Raw genomic sequence first — 17,034 nt, 5'->3', positions numbered from 1 at the left:
GTGCTGTGCTCTCATTACTCGTAGTCGTTTCCAGTCCAGTCGTTACCATGGTATCAGTCAATGAGTCTTCTTCCGCCCCCGCTCTCGCAGACTCTAGGGGTATTCTCATATGTTGCCTTTTTGTAGCTAAGGCGGGTGTTTCCAACATACTGCGAAGCATGAGAAACTACAGAAATGGGAAGCTAACCCATGACTGTCCCAAAGGGGTCTATTCCCTCCTGTCAGCCGTCTCTCCGTGCTGCCCCAAGGACTTTCCCCTGTTGTCAACTGATCTTTCTCAGTAGTCACTGGACAGGTCCAGAAATTCAGATTCCAAGAACACAAGATAAGATGTTCCTAACCTTTGAACTAATTTCTGTAACTTGAAAGAGATATAAACACATTATCTTTTATTATGATGGAAACGGCATTCAGCTTTTATTTTGGCGGAAAACATGGTTTACAAACGGGTCTTTTTAATTAATTAATTATAATTCTAGTAAAATGCGTAATTGTCAAATATGCAGACGTGGAAATAATGCATAACTGGGTGATGGGTTCCTCACAGGCTGCCCGGTGTTCTGAAAGTAGCCTAGTTCTGCTTACCACAGTTCTCTACACTCACTAATGTCTCTCGTGATCCCCCTCATCAGACACTGAAGGCAGTTTCTTTTCTTTCCCTTTCTCTGCACATTCCTTACGTTTCTTCTCCTTCGCTCTGACTATTTTGACAGATACTCACTGACACTGCACGCTCGCTCAGCCCAGAGGGGGAGGCGATTAAAGATGTGATTGGACCAGCCCAGTGTCAATCAAGAAAATAACCAATGGGCCGCTGATCTCCGTTTCATGGGCCGGTCTGTGAGAAAGGACTTTTTTTGTCCGATGCGTTTCAACGGCACAAAGATCCCAGCGCCGCGGCCGCTAAAACTAAACGCAATGAGCCGCTGACACGAGTTGGATGGGCAGTTAAAAAAAAAATAAAGTTTGAGATGTATCCGCCCACCGGCCCACAAAGCACGTCGGCCCATCGGGCAAATGCCCGAATTGACCCTTCGCTAAGCCACGCCCGAAAACCGCCACTGGCCAATCATGTCTTAGCAACCGTAACTATGCACGGGAGGTCTGGCAAGCTTTCGAACGAGGGAACATGCTGAAGCATTGTGCGTATGGATTGTGCAAATCTGATACCGGTATACTAAAAGTTTTGATGGGGGAGAGGAATTGTTTTCTTTCCAGAAAATCTAAAAGCCAAGGGGAGAAATGATTGGCGTGATCTAGCATCTAGTGCGAGACCCATTCTGGTAAATGTTGACATGCTTAACAAAAACTGGTCATAATGATATTACGTAAAATAAGACGATTAAAAAGACAAGACAAAGGCTCGACTGACATACTTTAAAATATATTTCAGCATTTTGTTAATCGACGTACTAACGTTACCCCTTAACGTAACCCAATCCGATCGCGGCTCTCCCGGTATTAGTGTTATTCCACAAGATTTATTGATAAGCTGTTTGATTTATAATTATTAAGATTATTTTCACATACCCTGCTGTGTATGAACATAGAGTTGTTCCTCAATTTGTGTTTCCCATACGCTCACTCAGCGCGCTGCTGCTTGCGCTGGGACTATAACGTTAGGCTTTAACTTCAATTTTTAAGAAATTATTCTCTAATCGGTTGCATATAATGTCCTGAATATATCCCTCAAATGCATACTGTAGTCCCTTTTGTCTTGCTCTCAGATATTTCACTTGTTCGCCGAAAATTACTAATTATCTCATTGGGAATGTCTGACACCGGGTGCATCCACACTAGATGGGCCAGCCGTGAAAGCTTGACAGGCGTAGCAACAGTAACTAGGGAGGGCGGGGCTTAGCGAAGGGTCAATGCAGTCCAGCCCTGGGGATAACCCGTTTACATGCGTGAGCAGAGAGAGTTTCTCCTGTATACATGGAATTGCAATATCCCGATGTAAACGGCGACGCGCGGTTAGCGTCTAGATGTACGGACAACCTTAAAGTCCCCGTGAAATCAAAATTGAACCTATTTACTTTGTAAGTGCATATTACTAGTCTTGTGGTGAACAATTAATCCGTGCAAGTAAATATATTTAAAAAAAAAAATGTTTTATTGGTAATCTTTAATCAAAATCTGAAAAGTTACTTCCGGTCTGGAATGGTTTCTTTTTCTGATGACGTAGGTTTCACAGCTTGGGTGGGGCAAAGCCAACGGCTGGGGTGGGGAAACGCTTAACCACTCCCCTCAAACCGCTAGTTTGCTCTGATTTGTCGCTGGATACTCTATAAAGTCCAGAGTCAGTGGTTCTGGTGTGTGTGATGGTCAGAGATCCAGTCTTCTCATCCAGTGTCAGTCTGTCTCTGAATCTCTCAAAGTTATTTCCTTTGATTTTAGCTATGAGAGTGAGACTGTTGTTGTGTCCAGTTCTCCAGGTTATCAGTTCACCTGTCCGTATTTCAGTATCAGTGTTTAGAGTGACAGATTCTCCCTCAGTCACTGACACTGACTTCACGGCATCAACACCAAACACTCCTGAACAACACACAGAAACAGTTTCTCAAAACGAAGCTTTTAGCCATATTTAAACTATTTGAACTAAACTGTCAGGGCAAAACAAATTTTCAAAGCACTTATTTCAATGTACAATTCAATAATTTTTAATATTTAAAAACTTTCATATTGGAAGGGAAAATCGGGAACGTTCAGAACAGCATTATGAACTCAAAAATATTTTAGTCTGATAAAACATACATTTTATGGGAAATATTACGAGCAGAGGAATGTGTGGACGAATAATATAAACTGAAGTAAAGCCATAAAAATACTTACCATACAGACTCCATGAACACACACAGAAGAAAATAAACACCTCAGACATTTTTTTTTTTTTTTTTCAGAATTTTGCCAGAGTTTCACTACAGGAATATTATGATAACCAGTTCTGGCGCTCTTGAAAGTGTTGAATGTGTAGCCGGTGTAGGCAGGGGCGCAACTACCCAGTTTCAGAGGGGTATGCAGCAACAATTTTAAAAACTAAAAAACTATAGTTTTCTTAGGGGGGATCATCAAGGTGGAGTAGCTATAGTTTAATTGTGTTAATAAGCGACAATTTTGCGCTAAAAAAAGCGCTAAAATTGTTGCTGCATACCCCTCTGAAACTGGGTAGTTGCGCCCCTGCATGGAAATATCAGTGCTCTAAAAGTGTTGAAAGCATCATTCTAGATAAAAGTGGTTTGGATGCAATACAAGTGTATTTTAAAACAAATCTGGTATGGCAATGTCAGATCTGCCCTGAAAAACCTCAATATAGGATAGAAATAACTCAGACACAGAACGAAATAAATCACAAAACAGTGATTCTCCATTAGTTTATATAGCAGTTGCAACCTGGCATTAAAAAGGTTCACAATTCTCTCAAACACTTTGTCTAGCAACAGAAAAAAAGTTTTACTTACATCTTCAATACAGGTTGTCTGATATGTCTACTTTTTCACAGATATTTTGCTTGTTCTCAGACGTTCACTATCGATGGTGCTGAAGATATGTGAGTTTGGGGATCATAGTCAATCCTTGCATCTGACAATTACCTCTAAGTGTAAATTGACATGAAGGGAAGACCAGGGCTTGCTTCATACCTTCCTTAAATCCTCTAGATTTGAAGTTTAAGGTTGGAAAAATCACAAAATAATTATAGGGTAGTGTCATTCTTTGTTCTCCATTCAGTCAATAGAGGAATGCTCACCATCTTCTCCTGCAATAAGATGACCTGAGATAGGTATACGAAATTACCTAAGAGAAAAAAAAAAAAAAATGAAAATCAAGAGGCGTGTCTATACGCACAGCTCTCCTTCTATATCAAAGCTATTCATTTTAGTGGCATCCATTTTACTAAGGACATGAAACATTCAAAAGGCATTAAGAAAAGCTAGCAACATAGGCCAAACAAATGTTAGAGCATTGTTTTAGCACCTTTTCAAGTCAATATTAGAAGCTTGCTCATATCTGCCCTTACTGAGCCCTGGTCTCACCTCTTTGAAACAGCAACAACATGACAACAGGAGGTCAACATCTGGTTAGAAATTAAGGTGAACAAAACCCTATGCTTTTTTTTAACTAGCATTTTTTCCTTGCAGTTTCTGCGTTATGTGACATCCACATCTGCACATAAAAAGTATATATATATTTTGTATTTATATAATATATATCCATATTCTATTGACAGATATGTCTACGATGAGCTTAAGAACCACTGATTTTTCTGGAAGAAAAAAAGCAGATTTTGCAAATGTCTATTTTACAACACAGAATCAACTAATTGTACATCTTTCGAGGGGAAGTAGCTGTCAAAGACCGTGTTCCCTCCGTTTTTCGTTACAGTGTGTGAATGCCGTTGAAACACATTTAAAAAAAAAAGCATATACAAACAGGCGTCGATAGAACCAGTGACTTGTCGTTAAATGTAACTTGAACGGCGGATCTACAGCACCCCTTGGGTCAGGGATTACCACATTTGGCACATAACTTAGCACAGATTACTCGACGACTTGTGGAATGACCAGTCTTCATGTCAGTACGGTTGGGGAAAAAAGAAAACAAACTGACAGATAGGCCTGAAAACGTTCTTGTTATTGGTGGAAACCCTGTCCAGGCAGTGATGCTCGGTCGTCAGTTATTAGTATTAGTTTCCTCAGGAAAACGGAGAAAAAACACATTAGAGCAAACGACACCTCTGAATTATATGCTTTTCTTACCCATAGAACAGGACGCTGGAGTTCAGTGAGTGTATTTTCCTCTCTCTTTTAAAATACAGGAAAATAAAATGATATATTGAGCCACATGGGAGGACACAGTAGTCTTTGCGTAATATACACAATGCACCTTGTATCTACATCTGTAATATACAACAAGTACTTTACACCATACTTAAGAAGTTAAAAAGGAGGTACAAAAACAAGCAAATAATAAAAAGAAACAAAGTAAAATATACAAAGGCTAAGAGTGTAACAGAGCACTCCATAAAAGCATGGTTTAACATAAAGAAATGTCCAAAAAAAATGTGTGAAAACTACTTCCTTAGCTTGTGTCGAATGTCGATTTCTTGTGCTTCACGTAAATGTCCCATCTCTGCGCCACATACAGTCTCTTCCACTTTCCCGTTTACATTTCGATTCCCTCCACTGCTTCGAAAAACACCAAAGTTCAAGTGGTCCGTTCGGTAAAATGCATTCCTTGAGCTTCTCGAAATCCTCTCTCGTCAAGCACTTTCCTATCCTCGCTCACTGGCCGAGTGGCAGCCCACTGTGGTGCGAGCAGTGAACCGAACTGAAGGTTTACGTGTGTGAGATGTCTACTAGTGTTCATGCACATGCTGGGCTGGTCTCTGTGTATGGTGTTCGTAGGCCAGCCTCCAGCCTGCCTCTGTGCCTCTACACCCACGAGTCTGGCGAGGCAGGGTAGTGGCTCGTCTCGTAGTTGAGTTCACTGTACGGGCGGGATGCCGAGTAAAAGTCCACGTAGTTCCCCGTGGACTTCAGTCCCAGGTGCATGGTGCCGTCGGCTGCAGGTTGGGGGCGTTTATGCGCTTGGTCCTCGTAGTACGGCTCCTCGAAGCTGGCTCCTGGGGGAGTCTGGAAGGGAGGGTAGGCCTCTGGAGGGTTGCCTTGAGCGGAGACCTGACAGAAATAATGAGAGCGTAAGGGCTGTTTTGGGAAGTGTTATGCGGTAGTTCAGAAACTAAAAATCTGATTTACAATTCAAATCAAGAACATTCCTCACCTCTGTGTAATAAAGTTACAAAGCAAAAATTGATGTTATATAAAAGGTGCTTCATCTTAACCAGTGTTTCCCAACATTATTTTTTGTGTCTTCGGTAACCCCACAGCGCAATCAAAAAAAGACTCGAGTACTACATTCACAGCAAAAAGGAACTGAAAAATTATATTAGCTGGTTATATATATATATATATATATATTCTGACTGAGTGAGGACATTGTCTGTCGTTGTTTTTATCCCCTCTTTTTGACATAAAAAATATCAGTAAAAAATTACAATAAGTTTCTGTTTCCTGACAGTAGTTAACTACATATTAGTTAACATGAACAAACGATACTTCTAAATCATTTATTAATTATAGTTAATGTTAATTTCAATAGTTACTTCTACATTAAAATCAAAAGTTGTATCTGTTAATATTATTTAATTGACCTGAGCTAACATGAACAGTGAACAGTTGTATTTTTACTAACTAATGTTTGCAAAGATGAATAAATACCGTAAGAATCGTATTGCTCATTTTGGTTAATGTCAGTTGATACATTAACTAACGTTAAAGGGATAGTTCACTTTGAAATTATATTATATACCTCAGAGTATAATGACTGTGATTACAAGAGGTAAAAACGATATAAATACTGTTCCTTTTCTCACACAAACCACTCGTTTCGTGTCTTAGGCCATCAATGTTTACTTACATTTACATTTAAATCATGTTTAATTTGGACTTCTCTGTGTATGCTCTTTGAGGAAGACCCCATAGATTTCCATTATATGACTGACAGACAAGAACGGTTTGACCTAAAAATATAAAAATTGAAAATACTGTGGATACAAAGACTCCTACATCTTGGATGCCCTTGAGGTAAGCTAAAACGTATCAAAAATTAATTTCAAAGTAAACTATCCCTTTAAGTAATGAGAACTTATTGTAAAGGATTACCAAAATATCACTATGATCTACACATCACTACAACTCTGTATGATCTGTGGTGACCTCACCTGGTTATGTTTGATGTCATCACCCGGAGACATGTAAGCACCTCTGAACAGTGTAGATGTTCCACTTGAGATTTGAGCTGCGGAGACAGTGAATTAGTGAAGGTACTTTGACTTTTTCTACAGGTACAGCAGACGTCTGTCTGAAACAAGTGAGCAGATATATGAATTGCTGTTCATGACTTTTGTTGAGGTAAAGGACTTTACACCAAGATTCAAGGGCAAGATACACATCTTTCTGTGAAATAAAAGTGTTACACTGTTACTAATAATGTACCTATTACAGCACTCAGGTGTAATTCATTGCCTTCTTTTATGGTACCGGTATATTTGATGGTTTTCCTGAAAATCATTGTCGACTCAGTCAGTCATTTGATGAAAGCTTTAAACTCCCGATGGAGGACTCCGAACTGCGGCCTTACCTGCCATCGCATCTTTTCTGGAGGTGTGCTCTCCCTTGTTTCCATGGTAACCAGAATTGGTTCCAGTTGTCTCATAGTCTATCTTCCTCTCCTTCAAGCTCATCATTTCTCGAGGTGAGGTGGGGGCACTTGCTAAAAAAGATGACAAGTCAACCAATAATGAGTGAGGGCGGAAAACAGCCTTGTTTGTCTTGACGCATTTAAAAGTACAATAAGATCTCATTCCATCAAGGGATCTTTTATTTTACATAAAAAACTCATTTACTGTAATGAAGTAATTCTCTGAAGTGCCAGTGCTCAGCTCCTAATTGCTAAATGGAATTGGTCAGGTAATTGATTGGTTTTGTCTCGGCTTCTTACTTGTTCCTTCGACAATCATTTATTTCACCTTTCTAGTAACTTTTGTGTTTAGGAAATGTTTCTGTCAGGAGATGTGATTTATAGAAGATAAAAAAACATTTTATAAATGGGATTCATTTAAAATATCATACGAACTTTCAAAGTGAAAACACGAAATCACAGTTTAATGACATTATATGATAAGTTTTATATTCTAATTATATACATTTGTTGCAGAGGAAATGTGACAACACAAAATACAACATAGCTGCTGTAATTTCAATAAAAATTGTTATAATTCACCCAATAAATACTGAGATGGTTTTTCAGTATTTATTCTGTTCTTTTTTTAATTGTAGCAATTATTATTTTTGTGCTGGTTTTTCATATAGTTTTGAAGTCGGGCAAGGGTAAAACAATAACGTTTCTACATTCTTTTCTTTTGAAAAGAATCAAAAATGAATAATAATAAAAAGTTTCCAGAGTTTTAATGTGACTTTCATAAAGTATAACAAAAAGTTAAGTCTTAATAAAACCCTTGGAATATACAATGGCCCACAGTTGAAGAAACCACCCAATAATGTCCTCAGCTATTAAAAGAAAAGATTATTTTACAACAAAAGCATTTCATTACATTAGGAAAAAAGTTACTTATGTGCCATCATCTATTTAATTATTTGGATGTAAATGAAGCTCTTTTCAGCATGACTTTGTCAGTCAGGACACAGTCTACTCCTCAGGATGGGCATCTTACTTGCAAATGTACTGATTTTCAGTACCCTGACAATTACAACTTGCACAATTTAAAAGGTGTGATATTCTCAATTGGGATAGTTCCCCACCACATCCCCCCAAGCAGCAGGAAGAATAAATATGCCCCCTTTTTATTTTCCGCATGATATGCGAGGACATTATAAGCACTTAATATTCAGGTTGCCCTGAATAAACATAATGAGCATTGTAAATAAAGATTTCTCACAGACTGGAGATGACATAGCACTATTAAACAAAAAAATAGTGCAAATGGAGAATCTACTATATAATCTTTGATATCTGAAACAACTAGAGAACAGACAGTGCCTGCAAAACAAAGCGTGTTAATTTAACAGAACAGACTCTTCTGTAGCACTGTGTAATTAGGATACACATGGCGCCCTGACAGACAGTACTGCATTCTCCTTCCTGCCATCAGTTGGAAATAGAAAAATATCAGGATGTTCCCTGATTATGACAGCTCTGTTCCCTCTATGATCACAGAATGGCATGGCCCCATTTTTTATTGTCCTGTTAATGTACTACTTTGGGATTAGTCATTATGATTGACTAGTTGACGGCCATTATGACAAGGCGTCCACACTAATATGTTTTTGTTTGAAAGCGCGTCTTTTTCTCCCCATTTTGTTTATCTCCTGCGGTGGTTTTTGAAAATGCTTTCCCAAGTGGATAATTTTGAAAACACCGTTTTCATATTGTAGTGTGGACCGTAACAACAAAGATATTTGAAAATGATGACGCATATTTAGTCACGTATTGAACCCATAGTTATGTATGTTTGTGCTTCTATTGTGCCTGTTATGTGCTATTTACTTTCACATTGTTGCTAAAGATATGTTACTTTGTAAATCTGTGGCAAAACATTAGAGCGGTTGCGTTTTTGACCAAACATATAATGGCGACTGAGTGCATCCTTGATGAGATATTTTGCTAAATAAAATAATACTGCCAGAAGAATAAAATAACTTGATCTCTCTTATCGAGCTACGCTTTTATGAGGTATTACACATGTGCAGTAAGGTGAATTCAGCATTTTCTCATGTTCTAATAAGAAACTTTTGGACACTGTGAACGAGGAGCTTTTTAAAACGAAAATGGCGTTTTCAAATGTATCTGGATTAATGTAGCTTAGCCTAATTCTCCAACAAATGACTAGTTGATTAGTAAGGTCAACTTGTTTTAGAGGCTTTTTTGAGCACATTAAGCATTGTGGTTAGTTAATAGTTCCGTGTGTCTCGATTGTTCCATCCTGATGCACACCGTCCACCTGACACCATTCTATTATACAAACTGATGAGTTGACGCTCATGCAACACCCTGGCTATGCAACCAACTGATTTAAAAAATAAGTAGTTTTGATCATCTCAAGTGCTTTTTTATTCCTCTAATCTACTCCCGGCAATGAGATAAAGTCTCCTTGATAAATCAATGATATCACTTGTTGTCAAAATGGAGAAAAGTGGAGCGTCTCTCACCTGATCGATTATTGGGTGAAGTCCGCACAGGAGAGATAGATGGGGTGCGAGAGGAGGAATAGGGTCGTTGTCTGTCTCTCTCAATTGTAGATGAAGAGCCAATGAAGTGATACTGAGAATAGCCATCCTGTCATAAAATAAGAAGAACATGATCATTGATTGATCCTGAAACAACACTCATCAAAACCTCCTGGTTTCAAGTATATGACAGACACAGATGGAAAACAAAAAACAAACAAACAGATTTTCATCCATTTGTCATGCATATTTTCATGCAAAATTTAATTCCTTTAAAATAATTTAATAAACCAAGTGGTCAGAATGTACCAGTTAGCACCTGCTGGTATAGCTACACCATTCGGCAGCAAAAAGCCTCTCTCTCCTCTGATGCCTATTCAAGTTTATAGGTGTAAATGTAATAGATATGAGAACAGTGAGGTCTTCAGAATGCATTACCTTCTTATAGAGGCTTCGCAAATCTCTGTACTGCCACATGCTGTTGAGGACTTGAGAAGCCGCTTTCACCACCTTCGGTGTGTGTCTGCAGGGAAACATAGAAGAGTACATAGCCTTATTTGCAATAGTTATAAACAAAGTACATTCTCAGCAATATAAACAAATAATAAGGTGAACTCATCTGCTGGCTAGACACAGTTTATAAATATCTCAGTGAAAATGCATTTAAGTTCAGATCAATTTGTGCAAAGATTTCTCTACTGAGCAGTGTAGCTACGTCAAAGGCACAAAATCTCTCAAAAAATGAGAATGATAAACACAATAACATCTAAAGTAAATGCTGAGGAGATTCATTTAAATTACATTATTGTTCAACACTTTTGGGTCTGTAAGACTTTTGAAAAAAGTCTCATGGTCTCCAAGGCTGCATTTATCGATTAAATATACAATGACAACATTGAAACTGTTTTCTATTTTAATATATTTAAAATTTTCTTGTGATGACAAAGCAGCATTTTCAGCACTTCATTATTCAGTCAAATTATTCTAATATGCTGAATTGGTGCTCAAAAATATTTCTTATCATTAGTAATGTTGAAAACAGCTGTGCTACTAAATATTAAAGTAACACTTTACAATAAGGTTCATTAGTTAACTACATTAGTTAACATTAACTAAGAACGAACAATACTACATCAGCATTTGTTAATCTTTGTTAATGTTAATTTCAACATTTACTAATACTTTATTAAAATCGTGTTAACATTAGTTAATGCACTGTGAACTAACATGAACAAACAATGAACAGCTGGATTTGTATTAACTAACGTTAACAAAGATTAACAAAAAACAGTAACAAACATATTGCTCATGGTTAGTTCATTTTAGTAAATACATTAACTAATGTTTAATAAACTAACCTTATTGTAAACTGTTACCAATATTTATGTGAAAACCATGTTACATTTCAGAATTCTTGTTCAAAAGAATTCTTGTTTATTTGAAATTGAATTAGAAATGTATTTAACTGTCACTTTTGATCACTTTAAAACATCCTCTCTAAATAAAAGTATTCATAAAAATCTTTTGAACGGCATTGAATGTTAACCATAAGAACTAAAAGGAAACATTATCTTGTAATGCACTTTCAGAGTAAACTGATCCAGTACAATAGCTCACAAAACCCAATAGAATTACTCGACTTCCATCTCTCATAATATCTCCTGAGAGGAGCCTTGGCTTCCTTCAAGGCAAGAGCTGTTTTTCACACTGTCACAAGTTTTCATTTTTCATAATAAACAATCCAGTCCAGCATGTTCTCTTCCTTTATCAACTCATTTTCTGCCTATATAAATATGCCTAATTCTGTAGAATATAATAAATCTGATTTTGTCTATTGAGCATTATAATTTCACAGAGCACCAAGATACTAACTTGTCTCCTTTGCTGCGGGCAATGCCGATGAGTTTCTCAATGCCGCCTGCGTCACGGAGGGCCTTGGTGTTCTCCATGTTCTTCGTGATGACTTCATGCAGAGCGCAGCAGATCGCCGTAATGGTGTCATCGGACATGCTCTTGCTGGTGCCGGTGCTGTTGTTATTGTTGCCGCCCGGTAGCCGATGGACCAGATCCCTCATGGCATACTTGCCTTGGGTTGCGTGGAAGAGATGAACAGAAAAGAAAAGTCAGAGAGGAGGTGTGACAACCAGAGGTCTTTTCAGACATGCAGATTTTGGATTCAGATAGTACCGTGGGCATGCAAAGCTCTTTTTTAAATGTGCCGAACCTCAAGGCTGTAACAACTGCAGCATTGGAAATGCCAAAGCGTCCGATATACCCAGCAGCTCGCTTATCCTTAATGTGACCGCAAAATACTCATTCCCACTGGGAAGCTAATTCTCTCTGCAACAACCTGTGCTACAAAACTGCTTTCAACCGGTATGCATTGAAGTTACATGAAAGAAAGTTTCCCATGTGCACTTGCAGCTTTGCCCGCTTCATTACTGATCTTCCTTAAATAATGGAGGACATTTGAACAGCTCTATCCGCAAAGAACACGCAGTATTCCAAGGGTGCCGGCGTCTTGACATTTGTACATTTTACACCGTTCCTCTTGCCCTATATTTCAAAAGAGATTCACATGCCGAACTCGCGCAGGGCCGAGACCAGACTGAATGAGAGCAAGCGGTTGCCATGGAGACACGGGGGCCCATCAGAATACACAAACTATTAAAAAGATCAATAGTCTGTTAGTGTCGTGGGCAGCCTTTCAAACAATGCCACCTCGTCTCACTGCAATAGCAGACTAGAAATGCTACACTGATACACACATAACAAATACACACACTTACACACAAAAAGAAATAGATCTTGAAAGGCCTCTGCCTTAAAAGTAATTTAGAGGTACACGTACCTCTGGTGCATTCGGCTCTGCTGAAGTCAAAGAGAAAAATGTTAGCTTGAGGCAAATACACTTCCATGTCTCGAACCTACCTATGAGCTCCTTGTTCCTGACATCAAGGGCCATGTTTCGGAGAGCTGTGGCCACAGCACACACCACCCGGTCATTGTCTATTCTCAGCAACTCCACCAGAATGGGCAGCCCTTTCTCTTTCCGAACAGCAGCACGGATGTACACCGACCACTACAGGCACAGAAAATGAAAAAGTGCCACAAAATGATTATCAATACATCAACTGAACAAATGCGTTCAAATCAGATTTGTGTCAACTTTGCATAATGTCACACCACTTTTGTTTTCCCTTTTCTGTAACAAATGAGCAGAAAATGAGGACAACAGAAGAAGTGAAGTGCAGAATTTCACAGAATATTTGAGTCATTGTATAAACTTTGAAGACTTATGTTGTATCCATTTGAAGATATCTTACGCTCTTTATGTACTCTCAAAAGAGACTTTGTTCTTGATAAAAGTTCACCATATTCTCTAACTCCATGACCTTGAGGTATGAATGGGTATTTGTGTCAGTCATAATGGTGGTGTGTGTGTGCCAGAGACAGTCTGGTTTGTTCATGGCTCTTCAGGTGCAGGGTTACTCACAGGTTTTAAGGTGGGGCCTACCTTCCAGCTACCCGCTGCCAGGTTTTGTAGAGCCCCAGCCGCTCCCTCCAGTGTGTCCGGGTTTGAGCACTCAGACAGCAGAGTGAGGTATGGTTTTACTATGGATGGGTGCCATAGCATTTGTAGTCCCTTTGGAGGGTCACTGGAGTCTGGGAAAGGCCCAACACCATCCCACTGAAAGCAAAGACACAAGTGTCATTACACGAGACAAAATATCTATAAGTGGTACTACTGAGAAATATATCATGTACAGAAACCTTCCACAAGTAAGGTATAAAATAGAGCTTGAACCAAAAAAGAATGGTCAAACAAACAAAGAAGGTGCTCAACTGCCAGAAAATATTGATCATCAACTGTGGCATTGAGAAACTCATCGGCATTGCCCGCAGCAAAGGAGACAAGTTAGTATCTTGGTGCACATGACAATTTAATATAATTTTAATATAATTTAAAGTTGTCATGACAAAGACACTGCAGGTTGTGATGTATTGGTTTATGTCAAGATGTCATAACAAAGACATCTTAAACAATGTCATATTTGCATTCAAAATGTCATTATTGAGTGAAAGACACTTAATGACAGTTGCATAAACCATCCTTCATATTCAAGACATATGTCATGTTTATGAAGGTGTCATGTCAGTCTTATGCAGCACACCCCTTCAGGTAAAGTGTTACCGAAAAAAAGTAAATAAAAATAAAATTTTATACCAGAAATGGTCACAGGGTTTTTAATTTTAATAATGTCACATGGCAGGGACACAAGTTTAGGACCATAGGTTGGGTATTAAATACTGACAAACTTGCATTTCTCAAAAACATAATAACTTAATAATGTTTTTTTTTTTTTGTAATTAAAACAAATTGTGCTTATTAAAAAAGTTTAAATATTACCATAATTTAAAATAACTGTCTTCTATTTCAGTTTTTATATTTATATTTTATCTCTATATATTTTTTAATGCCTTTGGTGATTTTATTTCAGTCTTCAGTGCCATGAATCTTCAGAAATCATTCTAATATGCTGATTTGCTGCTCATGAAACATTTCTTATTATTATTATCATCAATGTGTGCTGCTTAACATTTTTGTGGAAACTGATTTTTTTTCTCCTTCTTGATGAAGAGAAAGTCCAAAATAATTGTATTTATTTGAAATAGTAAATACAGTATTTCTGTCACTTTTGCTGAATCCTTGCTGAATAAAAGTATTCATTACTTTAAAAATATCTTACTGACCCCAAGCTTTTAAATATTAGTGTATGTTTTTACAACAATTATGAACTGGATATCAGTTCAGCAAAAATTATGACACTGTTGTATGATTGCTTGATACAGTGCAGATGGGACAGAAAAAGGATGGAGGGTGTTTCACAACAAAACACATGGGATTAGTGCCAAAGTTTAATAGGACCCCAAATTGTACCCTATTCATGGAAAGTGCCAGATGCGATTTTATTTTTGTCCACTTTTATTTATAAAGACATCAGGCAATAATGGGGAGAAGAGGGGGAAACAGGACTGGGTAATGTTATGTGTCAGACTCAAACTTAATGTATATTGCACGAGATTAGATGACGAGATTAGATGATCATAGCACTGTACAGAATAATTATACATATACTATAGTGTTTACAAGGCACTCCAAGATAATTAAAGGGGCCAAGGCAAAGGGAAATAGCACTGTACTTTTGCAACGCTTAACGCTCACTACTGTAGTTGTTTAGGATACAGAGCAATTGAATAGACAGGACAAACTGTCACACAGCCAGATGTGCATTTGCATCGTTGTTAAAAGAACAGATGACTCACAGACAATTAAGTTATTTAAAAGTCACAATGCAAAGTAATGCCACCTTTTACCTCGCTATTCATCCCATGCAAATGCTGAACAAACACTCCCGATGCCCCTATCTTTATCTGTTTTCAGAAACTAAATGAAATCAGCCTGGAAAATACATAATTATCCACTGGAGTAGGACGAGTGTCGACGCAGGCGACCCGTACGCGAATGCTGCTAAGTGATGCTAATTGCCAGCAGCTGCAGGGATAAAAACCCCGGCCCACCTGATCGTGGCTCTTCTTTTTCTTCTTCTTCTTGCCCCAGCAGCCGGAGCTCTCCGCATCCTTCCCGCTGGCATCGGTGCACAGAACCCCGTCCAGTTCCTCCGATCCCATCTGCTGCCCCTGAGACGTCTCTGCCGCCAACCTGTACGACAGGTTCCGCAGGATGCACACGCAGTTCTCGATGGTCTAGAAGGGGGCACGTTTGACGCGCAAACAGTGTGGGAAAAAAGAAAGTTTACGGATTAACACACCTCCAGAAGTTTGACTTTACTTTGACAGTAAATATCGGAATGTCTTTTTTCTGTTTGCAAGACAATCTGTCTTCTTTGTGAAGGCTGTGCATTTATTGTGCTCTGAACTCTTAATAGTCTCTTGTTAGATTAGTCTTTTGGAGGGACTCCAGTGGAGAACTGGAGAACTAATCCTATTGTCATGAGCAGTGAGGCAGGAAAAACAAAGAGGACGACTTTGATCTTGTAAATGCTTTCAGAGGGATTAAAGTGTGACACTCTTTTTTCCTCATTCAAACTTGTTCTCACAAAGTATTATGCTAGTAACAGGGACCCCTTGAAAATCAAACAAAACATGGACTCAAAAAAATAGAGAGGTGTGTCGCTGCATTAATTTATCTGTATAATTACCATAAACCTCTCTTAATAACAACTGCAGCTTGTTTTGTACAACATTATTGGTGGTAAAAGCAATTAAAGGAGCTGAAACTAAACCTAAACTGTCTGTCTGATACATTGTCTATTGCCCTTGCTGAAAAAAATTCCTGTTTAAAAGCATCCAAAATGGTTTTTAATTATATTTAGGTGGGCTATGCTTGATGTAAGCTGCACAAGCTAGTTAAATCAGATATCTCTGCAGGCAAACCTGCTTGACCAGTGTAGTGATGTAGCTAAATCATCGTGGGAAACTTAAGGATGGGTTTATCTGAAATATTATACCACAATAAATATTGAACAGCATGTAAAAAACTTATTTAAATCTGCGTCCTGCAGTCTCAATGAACGGCTGTTTAGAATAAATCAGAAAAAATAATATATACTTTGTGATCAGAATTCCGGAAAAAATTCAGCCTTTATTACAGACATAAATTGTAATATAAAGTTCTGCTCAGTTAACTAGAGGATGAGTTGCTATCAAGAGCCTTAAACAAAACTCAAAACTGAATTAATGGCTTCACTGAATATTGTTCAAAGATTCAATGCTATTACCTTGTAAAACTTTGGAAAATCCAATTATTTCATACTCAAAATCACTGTTTGTGTGTGGACTGTGAATGTGGACTCACTTCTAAAAGCTGTGGAAAGTCAGCCAATCAGAAATGTGTCATACTAACATTTCTGATTACCTTTTCAATCTGACTTCTGACTTGTAATACTGCCTGAATCATAATATACTGTTTGTTTTTGCAAGCCAAAAGCTTTGGCTTTTGGCTTGCTTAGCTGGGAACTCTTAATATTCAACAAAAATATTACTGATCTGTCTGCATTGACACCATTGTATGAGAACCCGAACTGAGCTGGATGATGACATCACTGCTGTCTCCAGAACGGCTGAATAGATAAATGAACTAAATTAATAACTTTTTTTTTTTTTTTACAACAGAAATGAACCATCACTGAACTTACTTTCTTCAAGA

The 17,034-nt window shown here is 38.1% G+C and overlaps 1 protein-coding gene across 6 annotated transcripts in view; it reads right to left on the bottom strand.

Annotated features, from left to right (window-relative positions):
• Positions 1–3,356: 3,356 nt before the first annotated feature.
• ctnnd2b (catenin delta 2b) overlaps positions 3,357–17,034 on the bottom strand; it is a 75,235-nt gene continuing 61,557 nt past the window's right edge. For 4 of the 6 annotated variants that reach the window (XM_039677319.2, XM_089131246.1, XM_039677324.2 and 1 more), the window contains 9 exons: positions 15,387–15,572; positions 13,300–13,494; positions 12,735–12,885; positions 11,676–11,889; positions 10,242–10,326; positions 9,786–9,912; positions 7,198–7,329; positions 6,779–6,855; positions 3,357–5,675 (listed from right to left, as the gene is read on the bottom strand). In XM_039677319.2, coding sequence (XP_039533253.1) covers positions 5,430–5,675; positions 6,779–6,855; positions 7,198–7,329; positions 9,786–9,912; positions 10,242–10,326; positions 11,676–11,889; positions 12,735–12,885; positions 13,300–13,494; positions 15,387–15,572 — 1,413 coding nt within the window. In that variant the 3' untranslated portion in view covers positions 3,357–5,429. The remainder of the gene's footprint in view (positions 5,676–6,778; positions 6,856–7,197; positions 7,330–9,785; positions 9,913–10,241; positions 10,327–11,675; positions 11,890–12,734; positions 12,886–13,299; positions 13,495–15,386; positions 15,573–17,034) is intronic. The other 2 variants (XM_039677321.2, XM_089131247.1) reach the window with 1 other exon arrangement.

This window comes from Pimephales promelas, chromosome 5, assembly GCF_988280905.1.
Source record: "Pimephales promelas chromosome 5, fPimPro1.hap1.1, whole genome shotgun sequence".
NCBI classification, from domain to species: domain Eukaryota; kingdom Metazoa; phylum Chordata; class Actinopteri; order Cypriniformes; family Leuciscidae; genus Pimephales; species Pimephales promelas.
Note: the sequence above shows the minus strand (reverse complement) of the source record. Positions and strands in the feature narration are given on the sequence as shown.